General features: G+C 45.0%; 1 protein-coding gene across 1 annotated transcript; it reads left to right on the top strand.

Moving 5' to 3' along the window:
* Positions 1 to 12,759: 12,759 nt before the first annotated feature.
* LOC135395832 (uncharacterized) lies at positions 12,760 to 14,028 on the top strand (the record flags this gene model as incomplete). Its single annotated transcript, XM_064626920.1, has 5 exons — positions 12,760 to 12,769; positions 12,837 to 12,887; positions 13,468 to 13,664; positions 13,731 to 13,890; positions 13,979 to 14,028. Coding segments are annotated over exons 1-5 (468 nt in total), but the record flags the coding sequence as incomplete, so codon positions are not given.
* Positions 14,029 to 14,564: the final 536 nt, after the last annotated feature.

Here is a 14,564-nt window from a genome sequence, read left to right on the forward strand (position 1 = left end):
TGGTTATACGGTTTCAAAACGTTTCCAACAGCTGCCGACCTCTTAGATGCAAAAACACTTTCAGGTAGAACAGCGAATTTTGCAGACTTTTGTTTGAACTTTACTCCCTCCCGTTTAGATGTAGCTGCTTGCATTTATAAGGTTTCGTCTGTCATAACTGATCCCTCCTTATCCTCGTCTTTCATTTCTCAGGCAGTACACCACATTTCGCACACTCTGGGTTCGAACAACCGTCCCGTAAATCGTAATCTCTCTCCTGTTAAGTTAGTTCGTAATGAATTGTCTGAGAAGAACTGATGTCTGTTGCAAACTGATAAGTCTGCAAAATTCGCTGTTCTACCTGAAAGTGTTTTTGCATCTAAGAGGTCGGCAGCTGTTGGAAACGTTTTGAAACCGTATAACCATGCTTTGGTCAAGATCAAGAAGTCGATTTGTTCTATTCTTCTTGACAATGATCTGACTGCCCTATGTAACTGTATACGCTCTGCTTTTCGTGGAACTTTCGCTGTAAAGCTCTTGCTCAAGTATCATAAGGTGAACATGCCGCTTACAATCGTAATCAATGAGAATCAAACCTGGCAAAAAATTGTTTCGATCTTTTTGCAAAATGGATTTTCCTCTATTTTTGTCCCTAGCGGTTTAACTTTGAAAAATTCTGAACAACTTATTTCGAATTTACAATTGTTTCATGGAAAGAAATGCTTTGCTTTTTCCTTACACATCAAGGATCTATACTATTCACTGCAAGAGAATGTGTTGTTGATTAGAGTACGCAGATTTCTTGAAGATAACTTCGTGCGCTTTCAATCGAAAGTTGGTATATCTGTGACTGAATTTTTGCGCTTACTAGAACTTTATCTGAGATCAACTGCCATAAGTATTGACGGGCATCTGTACACCCAAAAAACTGGTATCAGTATTGGCTCGAGCATCGCGCCTGTTCTTTCCGAGATTTACCTGAGTGTAATTGACAACGCTGTATTATCCTTTATATCCTCTCTGTCTTCAAATGATGTCATTGTAAAAAGGTTTGTAGATGATCTTGTTTTCATTTCCACCAATGAGAGTGTTATTGATCAGTGTAAAAATGTAGTTGTGTCCGCGGCCCCAGAGCTTGTATTTACCAGTGAGTTCCCCACTGTTGGCGTGCTTCAGTTTCTTGATATCAGGCTCTTGTTACAATCCGCTCTTTGTTGGTCTTACGGCAAATCTCAAGCTAAACCCATTTTGCCCGCTTCAAGTTGTCATTCTAAAACTGTAAAACGGGGTTTGATCACAGGTATCCTATCAAATGCCGTAAAAAAAATCTTGTTGTCATCATATCATTCCCTCTCTGGAAAGTCAGCTTCTCCGTTTGAATGATGCTGGTTATACCCCCATCACATGTTACTTGGTGCTTTAAATGTTTTGTTAAACACCTTGCTTCCTGGTTCACCTGAAACTAAGCCCTCTGTCCCCAAACGGGTGGTTTTACCTTTCTTTCGCAAAGTGTCTCCCAACCTGTTAGCCATTGCGAAGAAGTTTCAAATCAATATCGTTTTCAAGAACAACTTCCGTCTTGACCGCCTCACGCCTTTCGCCAAACCTGAAGGTTTTTGCAAGAATCACCGGAATAAATTTGTCCCCTGTTCTTTAAACGTTGTTTACCAGATCCCCTTAGCTTGTGGTTTCTGTTATTTTGGCGAGACAAAACGTTGCTTAAATGATCGTTTGAGAGAGCATTCATTAAAAGTAAAAAATAAAGCTTCAAACTCTGAAATTGCAAAACATTTGGAAGAATGCTCAGATTGCTTCCCTCTATGGGATGAAACAATTGTAAAGGCATCCGAAGTGGACCCTCACAGAAGGCTTTTGAGAGAGACCCTTTTCATAACTTCTTGTGGGAACTGTGTCAGCAAACCTTCCGTAATCCTCGGTCCGGCCTTGAACAGACTGCTCGTTCCCCCGAAATGACCTCCTATTTTGTTCTCAACTGGTGTTCCCTTTCCTTCTGTTTGTATATATTTCTTGTTTGTGAAGTAAAATTTTCAGCTGTGTTTGAGACTTCGTGTTGTGTCTGTCCCTTCGTGTTCCCCAGTCTCGGGGGTTTTTACATTATGCATCATCTTCACCAGCTCGCTTGCTTCCTAGGCATTTTTTTTCAAGGAAATAATGTTGCGTGTTAATCTGTTCCCTGACAGTTTCTGGTGCTTGCATGTGTAACAATACAAATGGAAAGAGAGTTTAAATGTATATTGAAACACAATTTATTGAGGAGTTTGCAAGGTACGCAGCAAAGCACAGTGCAGCAACATTTACGAAACGCTTGTCATTATACAGGGTGTCTCAGATAAATCCCCGGGCTGAATAATTCGGGAACGGCGCCATCTATCGGGAAACTTACTTTTTTGTTACCATCTCTGAGATATCGTCCACCAGCCATGCAGTGTGAAATTGATGTGCGCACTTGCATTAATTAGCTAAAAATAAAAATCAATTACCCGGAAATGACAGCTTTCAAAGTACGCGTCCGACGGTACCGCGACATCTACTACACCATTGGGGATCTTGAGTATATACCCCTCAGAGGAAAAAAAATCATCGGGTTTAGTCATTTTCGCGAGTAATTAATTAGTTTCGGTTTACATATTTTCCTCGCGTAGGACCGCAAACACAAGTTCTTTCACATTGCTATCCGCCTCGGAATTACGTGTTCTTTCGCATGTTCGGCAGCAGGGAGTGCTGATAGCAAAGTAACAGCCGCAGAACCCGCTTCGCCAACCTTCGTTCCTGTTTATCTGATTGATGTACAGTCCGCTCTACGGGGCCGTCGTGTAGTCGAGATAACGTGCTTTTATCGCCAAAACAAAGAATGTACGCACGAAACAAACAAGCAAAACAAAGGAGTGAAGCGGGGATTCTGTTGTTGTCCTGAGCTTTCGTACCATGAAATAACAAGCCTTCTGACCAATTGACCTTCTATTCACTTTCAGTCTCGAAGCAGGAGCAATTATGCGTATCATGCCACTTCCCCACTTGGTTTCGCTTCTGTAATGCCATATTCTCCGAATGTCCATAGGTGACCGTTGGACGATGTATCGACGGTGGTGTGACAGTGCAGAGAGCGATGTGCTCCTTATGCACCGCCACGATGTATTCTTGTGCTTGCAACCGCAATGAAGATTCGTTCTTTACTTATAATGAAGGCAACCTCTTAAGTTCAAACTACAAAATTAGGAAAACACAAATTTGACTGATGCGATTAATGATTAATGCGACACAGAAATCACAGGACGTGTTCAAAATGCCTTCCAAAATGCAAAGCACACACGGAGCCGCTTTTCACTAGGTCGGACAAAGGCATTTCGTCGAGGTAGTCTTGGACAACGTTCCCGAGCACTTCACCGATGTACCTATGTGAAGTTAGGTGCCCGTCAAAAATGTATGGGCCAATGACGCTGTCACCATGAATGCCACACCAGACATTAAATGACCACTGCCACTGGTGCTTACCATGCAGCAGCCAGTACGGGTTAGTAGGATCCCAGTAGTGCCGATTCTGGGTGTTGACATTTGCGTCGCGTCCAGATCGCGATTCTGCCGTAGTCTTCTGCCCGTTCCGCGTAGATGGCTCTTTCGTATGGGGCTTGACGAAATTGCCGTAGATACACTGCACTGTACATATTCACACTTTCTGCAGGGGAATTTGGAGCCCTATTGGGATGGCGGAAGGGGCTCCGGGGGCTACTCCCCCCCCTCCCACAAGGATCCTCAGGGGGCTCAATATTCCCCTGCAGAAAGAGCGCGAGCTATGACGGTTCGATGGTAGTATTTCCCACACGTCAATTCACTTTGTGTATTCCGTTTCACGTAAAGGCTCACCGTGCCAGAGCTCGAAACGGGATACTAATCCGCAGTGCATGTAAGAAGCGCCGAACCTGTGCCGAGGACAAAAGCGTCTGCCACTCTTCATTTTCTTTTCTTTATTTAGACTAGCTCGAGTTTGCGGGACGTAGGCATGAATTGAATGTGCATGGTGGTTGTGTCTCGGCTGGGGGAGGGGGGCACCGTTTAGCAGGTACCCAAAAAATTCCGGACGTTGTGGCGCCCCTTGTGAAGTCAAGTTTGTCTTGACAATGATGTGCTGATATCACTAAGGTGTGCACACAGTGAGACTGGCCTTGATCAACGCGATCTGCCAGCACCTGACTTCGTACATGGAATTGATAGAGTAGGATAAATCGCACTTTATCGCACATGTGACACTGATATGTCTTCTTGTTTTCATTGGGCGCAACTTCGGTTTGGAGGCAATAAAAACCTCGGAATATTGCGCCATGTCAAATGTCAAGATATGGGTTCGTATTCCAACGAAGAACGAGTGGACATGATCCTGGCCTTCGGGGAATCTCAGAGGAACGCATCTTTGGCTGCAAGAATTTACGCCCAGAGGTTTCCCCAGAGGCGCCACCCGGATCATAACACAATATTATCCGTCTACAGAAATCTTTCAATCTACGGCACCTTCGTCAAGCCCCATACGAGAGAGCCATCTGCGCGGAACGAGCAGGTCACGTCCAGTGTTCTCGAACACATCCGCGATCATCCACATGCAAGTGTCCGTTCCACAGCAGCTGCCCTTGAAGTGAGCCGAGCGACAACATGGCGCATACTGAAAAAGGCCGGTAGACATCCTTACCATCCCCACATACATCAAGGACTCATTCAGGCTGACTACGGCAGAAGAGCGGAATTCGCGAACTGGGCACTTGCATTGCTAGAGGACGACGAGGACTTTCTATCAAAAGTCATATGGACCGATGAAGCGCGATTTGGGTGCGACGCAAATGTCAACATTTAGATCTGCACCAAAATTTCTGGTCCAAGGAAGTCGCGTTTGATCAAATCATTGTCAAGATAGCACTTCTGGACGTTTGATTCAAGCCATCCGGTCACGGCTTTCACGAACTCATTATTCTGCATATTGCGAATTGTCTGTCAAATGCGTGAAATTCTCAGGTATGTGTGGAAGAGGCAAAGAAACATGCTGACAACGTTTCCGTATTCAGGTTGATGCCACAGCTCATAAAACCTTCGGCGTCTGCCGAGACCAGACGATATACGCGTATGAGTAGTAATGGATGGACACAGACTGCTGCCAACATACAGCTGGCCTGAACACGATTAAGTTAGCAATTAGACCTAATTAGGACCCCCCACATTAATCAGCACATTCCGGGGAGTCACCACACTAATTGGGGAGAATCTAACTCGTGTCCAGACCACACTGTGTGTTGGCGGCAACCTGTGTCCATAAAGAAGAGAAAAATAGATAGAAATAGAGTGGAGAGAAACAATTTATTTGAAAATCAATGACGCCGTGGCGAAGAAACCGCTCCTCAACGCCCAAGTGACCAGCGACCGCCATGTTGCTTGTTGACAGCCAGTAGTTGCAGAGATTGACGAGAGGTGGCCACCTAGTTGCAAGGCATCACACCAGATGGCGCCACCATCATAGCTCTATGCGAGAAATACAGAGAACAAGATACTAGCGGCAGGTAAAATTGCAACACTGCCCAACAAGTCTAGGAATGCGAGAGCGCGAAGGAAAGGCGTAACCACTACGGCAAACATAAGTCAGCACGAAGAAAACACTACACATCGGGGCAAAGGTTTAAAGGGATCGATTAGACCTGACCACAGCATCACCGCACAACGCTACGAAATTCAAAGGCTAATACAAGACGACAATCACAAAATGCTAGGTGCACAACGCTAAACATGCGGCAAGATGGAGAAAAGGCTTAGGACGCTACGGGTAACTGCTAAACAAGTCTAAACATGCGTGCACAAAACACAGGGCATAAGGCCTAACCGCTACGACAAACATGCAAGAAAAGGGTTACCAAGAGCGCGGTAAAAAACGCGCAAACATCGGCAAAAATTGCCACGGCAAACCACTCACGTTTTCTGCTGCGGCGACAGAGCGTCCGATCCCGACGACAACCAAGTTTCAAATGACGCTGTGTGGGAACGGCGGAGCGACCGACCTCACGTCCTCACTCCACGAGAGCCAGCGCGCGAATGACAGGAGCGCCTCTCTGCGGCCGCTACGCATGCGCACGCTCCTAGCGCCCTCTGTGCCTGGCCGGCCGGCATCGAGCGGTCATCGCCTCATGGGCGCTCTCGGTTTCGATATCGCTCTCTCCTTCCACTGTGGGCGCACACCTAGCGGCAACAGATTGCTTTTCCGTTTCGGTTTTGCTCTAGTTTCTTTGCGCGTGTTTCTTTGAAAACGCCGTATAAAGGCAGTGCGCACTGCGCTCGCGTCATCAATACGTTCAAATGTTCATATATACGTTCAACTCTTCATACGTTCATATGTTCAACTACCACGCGTTACAAAATTGTCCCCATATCCACACTTCTTGGGAAGAAGTGGGCAAGGAATGTTTCAACAAGGGGAGTCCCCGTAACGAGCTTGTCATCATTGCTTTTCGCTACGTGATAGACATGGTGACCTTTGGCAATATAGGAGAGATATCTCCGGGGCCACTGCAGGAGGTGGTGCGTCGGATCTACGCCCGTTACAAGAACGTCTGGATAATGGTTTCGAACGGACCCCTGGGACTAAAGAGCGAATTATCACAAAATTATTAAGAATCGTTCTAGCAGTACTCCCATTCAGGGCAGCACTATCGTCATCGTCAAGACAGTGCTTCCACAAGAATGTTTCTTGTCAAAAAGAAAAAAAATGCAGAACTACATGCAGAAGGAAAGCATGCATCATAAGACAGAACAGGTCTGGACATGTCAGCACATTGCTCAACGAGCACTGTCACGCTAGGAAAAATCGCATGTTTGTCAGACAACAAGGGAAAAAAAAGCGCAGAGAAAGCACTTGAACAAAGCGGAAAAGACAATCTCCAGCGTCCAACTATTCTAAACACACACACACACTCCTCTTATTTAAAAACAATGGTCATCGTATATCCGTACAGGACAATGCACCCCATCGACCAACCTCCCATTTTCTGATGCTGCACTTTTTCTCCAGTAATGGTCCATGCATTGCTACAGACACCTGAAACATAGAGCCACTGCATGATGTCATCACATCCTGTCTGAAGAAGGCAGCAGCAAAGACAAACCCTCTTATTATTTATTGAGTCGGAAGATTATTTCCTTTGTCCTACGCTTAATGATATTCACTCTTACATTAAAATTCAACAAAAAAGGCACTGTGCATGAATGCTGATCTTAGCGATTAAGCATTTTCACTCCAAAGGCCATACCCATGCTCACCCATACAAGGTACCCATGGTACTTTCAATCATTAGAATCACAACAGCAGTAAACTACCACTGCTCTTTAAAATAATAATGGAGACCCTGGAACACTCAACATCATCACCAGGCTGATGTAATACATGGCGCACAACCTTTTCTATGCTCATATACTCGTTGTCTGAGGCTACACCTGCAAACAAAAAGGCGCGAAAGCCTGGGGTCAAAGTACCATTCACACACGACGGAGCACAAGACAGAATGCCTTTACGGGAACAGCTATATGATGTCATTGCACTCCCGCTATATTAATGATTTTCATTCTTGCATTGCAGTTTAGAAAAACTATCACAAAAAGCCCGTACTACTCTTAATATCCTCAACTATAATATTAGGAGTCTTAAAATTATACTTTTTATGGAAACTATAATTGCGCTATTACTTGGATTACTATCAATCAAGCGCTCCAAGTTTTTCTCTCTCGCCATTTCAGCCTACCGGGTCCTGTCATGCAGTGAAGCAGACTCACATCCAAAATAATTAATTTACACTGAGGGTAGCATGCTTCATAGGAATTTCTACCCTGCGCTCAGATGCAAGCATTTCTGCACAAATACCTATAACTGCAAACAGTTTACTTCTTCAACATACCGAGCTCCTAACAACATCTAACAAACAAACAAACGAACGTTCTTCTCATAAATTCAGCTTTACAAAGCAGCTTTCTTCTGCGTAAAAGCAGTGAAAGGAGGAAAGAGCAGCGAAAAATTGCACGCACTTGTGCTGGAATTGCTATGACTTCAAAAACCGAAGCATACGCTAATAAACTGAGAAAGAGACATCAATTTCTGCTATCAGATAATTCTTGCATAATACTACATACACAGTCGCATTATCCTTGTGGAAAGGAAGCACAGGACAAGGGTACACAAATTCCCCTAAGCGAGCAGTGAAAAGGCTTAAGACAGAGCACTCAGGAATAATCGTAGCGTCACGCACATCGCTACGAAACTCAACGGCTAACACAAGATGACAACGACAAGATACTAGCGGCGGGTAAAATTGCAACAAGAAAGACACTGCTAAACAAGTCCAGACATGCCATGATGACGTCACAAATCAGCAAAAATGCACACACACACACAGACAGCAGCTCAGAAATGCACAAGGAGATGTGCCTTATAGGAATTTCTACTCCACGCTCAGATCCCAGTAAACCACGAATATCCAGGGGATATCCGAGATAGATCCCGAACGCCCCGTATGTCCAGATATCCCTCGGATACCCACTGTACATCCCGGAATGGCGTTTCGGAAAATGTGAACGTCGCAATTACGTCTCAAGCTGGACATGCATAGGGCATGCGTGCAATCTTTCTTGCAGCCTTCTTCGCGTTTGCAAAACACTGATGTACCGTATATTGCTTGGTGTGCGTTCACTTATACCACGTTGTACTGCTTAATACGATATAATAATGTGTCTCACATTGTTTAAAGTTTAGAATAAGGAAAAGTTAGTCGATGGTCGCAGTCGGTTTTTGAGCGACATGAGTGATATGCAGAATCAGGAGAACATTAGAGAACAGGAAACCGACGCACACACCAGCGCTTGCAATCCGCATTATTCACGTTGTGACACAAAACTTGTGCAGAAACTCTGCCGCTGCTTGCCGTTTCCCCGTACGTGTGGTCACCGCCGACTGCTGCAGTCTGAAGCTGCTACCACTGCTGCGAGAGTAAAATAATACAGCGTTGTTTCTTGAAGCACCGATTTCTCAACAACGGCCTTTGTTGCCACTGACATGCATAATATTATGCGTTATCATTTGGCATATAAATATTTTTTTCGATGCACTACAAGCGTATAGTGTCGCAGCGGTCGCAAGTGTTGCGCGCATGCGAGACACATTGGTATCCAATCCAAGACCGGCTTGGTTGCTCGCGCTTGTTCGGTTTGCTTGTTTTTTCTTCTTTGCGCGTCTACGACTGGTAGGCGTTCTTTGAAGATTGGCGATTCGATAACTGTATGTACAATTCGTGAGCAATGATGCGCTGGTTGGCGGGCATTTAAACGGAACACCATTTACTTTACAGCACAGAAGACGCCTCATTTTTGAAGTATGAAGACAGACAGTGTAAATATTTCTTACTGTTTTATGCGTCGCGTCTCGAAACCCTTAGTGCCTCAGTGAACTACCGAAATTGAAATTCCTCGTACTGGAGCTTGAACATGCCGAAGCATAAACAGGAATATCTGCAGAGAAAAGCCAGAAACCAAGCGCGTTTAACGATTGCTACGTTTGGCAGTGGACCCAATGCAGAAACGCCAGCGTCTTCAGCATTTTCGCGCGTCGAAATTGAGAATGAAAGGCCTAGTACAGATGACGCCGCCCCAGGGGTTTGTCAGAATGCAAGTGGAGGACAAAATATAACTGAAATAGCAACAACGGTGCCCTATACCCCAGCGGTAGCATCACGCGATTTTATGGACTGTGGTGAAAACATATCAAGTGGTAACAGTGAATCAAGCGATTGCAATGATTTTGGCACAGCCGATCTATGTGCGAGCTTACGAAGCTGGGCCATAGATCAGAATATTATGCACACTGCATTGACAAATCGTCTAGGGATACTCCGCAAGCACGCGTGCTACCAGGACGTACCAAAAGACGCACGTACGCTTTTGGAGACGCCACGGAAAGCTTCTGAACACGTCACCGCAATGCCACCCGGAGAATATTGCCATTTTGGCTTGTCTGCCACTTTAAAACGACTCATTGAATCAGCAGATCGAACCCCTGTGCATGTAACACTTTCATTCAACATTGACGGATTGCCTCTGTCGAAAAGTTCAAAGAAGGAGCTCTGGCCGATCCAGTGTCGTGTACAGGAATTTAAAAACATGCCTCCATTTATTGTTGGGGCTTATGTTGGCAATGCAAAACCGTTGTCATCGAACGACTTCCTTAGAAAGTTTGTAGACGAGCTGCTGCTTGTTCTGGAGGAAGGAATCGTGATTCGTAATATGAAAGTAACTGCATCATTTGGATGCATGGTGTGTGATGCACCAGCGCGTGCATACGTGTACTTCACAAAAGGCCATACCGGCTTTTCTGGGTGCCCAAAGTGTACAGATGAAGGTGAATACAGTGAAAATAGATTGCACTATTCGACAGCTCCATCCTATCCAAGAACAGACAAATCTTTCCGGGACCAAGATGATGCCGATCACCACCGTGGTGTTTCCATAATGACAGATCTGCCCATTGACATCGTTACTACCGCACCATTGGATTACATGCACCTGATCTGCCTAGGTGTCGTAAAGAAGCTAACTGTCCTTTGGTCATCGGGTCCACTGTCGGTAAGGCTAAGCCCCCAGCAAAGAAGTGAACTCACCGAAAGGAGCGTTTTCCTTCAGCGGCATGTCCCGAAAGAATTTGCGCGTAAGCCAAGGGGAATCGAGGAGGTTGATAGGTGGAAGGCCACTGAATTTAGACTACTACTACTTTACACCGGGCCGGTCATACTTGAAAGTGTACTACCGCCGCCACTGTTCAGCAACTTTCTCACCCTACATTGTGCAATTTCGATTCTGGCACGTCGCGATCTTTGTGATGCCCAGAATGAGTATGCCAGGTCTCTGCTGACGTATTTTGTGGAGACATTCGCTGACCTTTATGGACCTCACCTTGTGTCCTACAATGTACACGGTCTTCTACATTTGCCAGCTGATGTAAAAAAGCATGGCCCTTTGGACACTTTTAGCGCCTTTCCATATGAAAATAATATGCAGCTGTTGAAGAAGCAACTTAGGAAGCCGGGGGCAACGCTAGTGCAACTGTACAACCGTCTACATGAAAAGCATTGCGCTACTATGAACACACCATCGAAAAGCCACAAACTTGGATTTAGTAGCACACACAACGATGGTCCAGTTACGGAAACATGTTTCTCACCGCAGTACCGTACCTATAACGCACCGGATTTTGTACTGACAACAGTAGGGCCAGATAGATACTGCATGGTTAATGGTCACATGGTTGCAATAGAAAACTTTGCAACAATACAGCCTTCTGGACAGTCCTGCATAGTCGGCCATTACTTGAAGCCAGTGTGTGACCTATTCTCTAAGCCGTTCCAGTCCTCACTGGCCAGCATCTACGTTGTATCAGAAGAACGGGAACTACACACATGGCCACTGTTAAATGTAACAAAGCTAGTTGGCTTGCCTTACAAGGGTCAGCTTGTTGTTTTTCCGCTCATCCACCTGCTACAGTGATCACAATGCATGGTGCATCATTCACCTGCATGTATATATTGAACAATAGTGCCTTTGTTCTCACACAGCATATCTACATGTTTTTACACAGACTCCATATGCAGTTGTGCACTTTTTGGACCAAAATGAAGTAGACATTGTCCCTTGCTCGTGGTTGCGTGGGAATGTGTGCACGTGGCCAAACCTTCCAACCCGGAGTGTTGAGAGAATGGTAAAGAAAGGGCTGTCTGCTGGAGATAATTTCACAAGCCTGACAATCAGCGTGAAAGGGGTGTTTGGTAAGCTGATCATCATTACATTCTGAGACATCTGCTGCATGAATGTTATTTCTACCTCCCCAGTTGGTTGGAAAGCCGCCAGAAAAATGCTGCCACGTGCAGTGGACCATTCCGACTTAAACAACGCAGAAGAACTGCCGGCTAAACGAGTCAGACGCCCAAGAATTATAGAGAGTGATGAGGAGTACCCCCCAGTGCCTAGCAGCTTCCTTTCAAGAAGTACATAAAACATTTGGCTTGCATATTAAGGTGCTGAAGCTTGTCCATAGTGCTACGATTTGCTGAAACTTGACTGCTTGTAACACTACACCAATGAGATTCACGAATGTGCTTTCAATGTTAGATAGAATAGATGCTGGGGCCATTGGAAGAGATGAGCCATTGGAAGAGAGACAGGGATCAACAGCACTGCCTGGCAGCGATTGTGGTACGTAGTCGTCCAGAAGTGGCCCATTTCCTTAAGGACATTCTTTTTACAGGTAGAGTATCGCCTGTGGCGATGAAACTCCCCACTCTCCAAGGTCGAAAATAAAGTTGTTGTTGTTTCTTTTTACAGGAGACCTCGGCGACACTAGGGACACAAATTCTCAGTCGTTCACTGATGGCAGCAGCGAATGGCCTTCACATATCTACACAAGTATGTTTTCTGTGAGCCATTTTGGTGTGTCAGATACATTATCATTTGAGCTCATTCCAACTTCATGGTGAATGGCTTTTGTCTGGATGGTTGTGTTGTGCACAAGGACTAGCTTTATAGCAGTTTGTTTTGCTTGAAGGTCAGCCGCACCTTTCTGTCACTGATGGCCAGCCTGCACCTATTTCAGCAAGTATGACGTGTGCTACCTAGAGCCTGGATCCAGTAAATATATAACATATATTAACACATTTTTTAGGTCAGTCGCGGCGTTCTATGATTAGCGGCCATCCCGAAACCATGTCTACAGGTACGTACAACTAAGTGTTTATACATTCCATAATATATCGATAAAGATAACTCGATTTTGCTTACAGGCCACCAGAACAGCAGCTCTGCACGTAAATCATCTGAGGAAGACTTGCAAGGTACGTAGGACACCGCACGAGTTTCAGTTATGATTGGAGTTAAAGCCAGTGGAAGACGTTTGTTTCCATTTTGCTGACCTTTCAGGTCTATCATCTGCTTCACTGTACGGGACAGCACCTCGCAGAGATTCTAACAGAGGTATTTGGTGCATATGTGTGCACTGTGACAAGCAATATTATGCAGCCATCTTCTAATTTTCTCACTTTGCGTTCTCTTTGACAGAGAATCAACCCCTTTCGACTTTGGGAAATGGTGTGTGGACTTCCTATATAAAATCAAGTTGTGCGAATAACTTTTTATTTAAAATTTCAATGTGAAAATCTATATAGTTTCCACTTGTGCTTAGGCATGCTTTCCCAACTTGACAGGACACACTAAGCAGAGGTGTTCATGCTCCGTACTGTTAGTTTTCTGGCCACATTACGCCATGAATTGTGGTTATTGTTTGGTCACCACATGATGTATGTATAATTTCTTGCAGATGGATCATCGCACTTCACACCAGCAGCTCGTGCAATGCCTGAGCACGGTATAACATTAAGTAAAAACATGAGTGTTTTTTAACGTTATCTCTTTCAGAATTCCAGCTCCAAGTTTTGAGAAACCTGAATGTCCTCAGGCTGGCTCTGCAGCAACAGAGCGACTTGTTGTCTCAGCTTACTCCTGCAAGCAACGGAGTCGTTGAAGCCGCACAGGTTATCACAAAGCCATTTAACGATGCAGAAGACCTGGATCGGTTTGAGAGTAGGCTGACACCCTCGATTGAGAAACAACTGGTAAACTGGGACTATATTTCGAATGGCACATATCCAATTCTGTGAGACTACTCAAACTGCTTTCAGGTACAGGAGCTCGCCATCCTTGGTGGAGCCACCCCGAAGGCTGCAGTTAGACGAATCTTAGCGTACATCATGACTGACGAACTAGGACAACAGTACAGCTGGGAGGGTCGCAAAGGAAAGAAGATATTTAAAGACCTTCGTCTTCCTAGTATTATACTACGTAAGTCGCGCGCATTTGATATTAAATCCAGCGTTACACGTTTCGCCATCTTCATAGTCCAGATGATAACCTAGCAATAACTTTCCAGGTGCTGTTCATGCCCAGAAACAGCACAGATGCACAAGCTACGAGGTGGAGAAGGCAGTCAAAGACTGGCTCTGTCATTCTGGAGACAGGAACAAGAGGACTGCTGATTGATTAAATATAGTACGTATCATGTGTTTGGTGATAGCATGAGATTTTTCAAATATAGCGGACTTCCTTTTTAGGCTATCACAGCCACGGAGCCCTACACCTCAACTCTACATCCACACCATTGGTCGTCCATGTTACCGGCCAGTCAGCCAAACGTTTGGTAGCACCTTGCGCTACATTTGCAAAATAAATAAAGTGTGTTGTTTATTTCTTGGTTGTTATGGCTCATATTTTACATTTAGAGGTACAGAAATCGGAGATTACCAGAAAATTTATTGAGATTACTAATATCCCTGCAATGTCCATTCATCCATAATTGATGTCACTGGGATGTTCCTGGGATATTACATTTCCGGTAAAACAATAGTCCAGGGGAAGTCACATGGACGTCTCCAGGCTCTCCACGAAGGTCCCAGGGATATCCAAATATCCACTGCAGAATATTCCATGGATATCCCTGGGACGTCTGTGGTTTACTG

This window comes from Ornithodoros turicata, chromosome 5, assembly GCF_037126465.1.
Source record: "Ornithodoros turicata isolate Travis chromosome 5, ASM3712646v1, whole genome shotgun sequence".
NCBI classification, from domain to species: Eukaryota; Metazoa; Arthropoda; class Arachnida; order Ixodida; family Argasidae; genus Ornithodoros; species Ornithodoros turicata.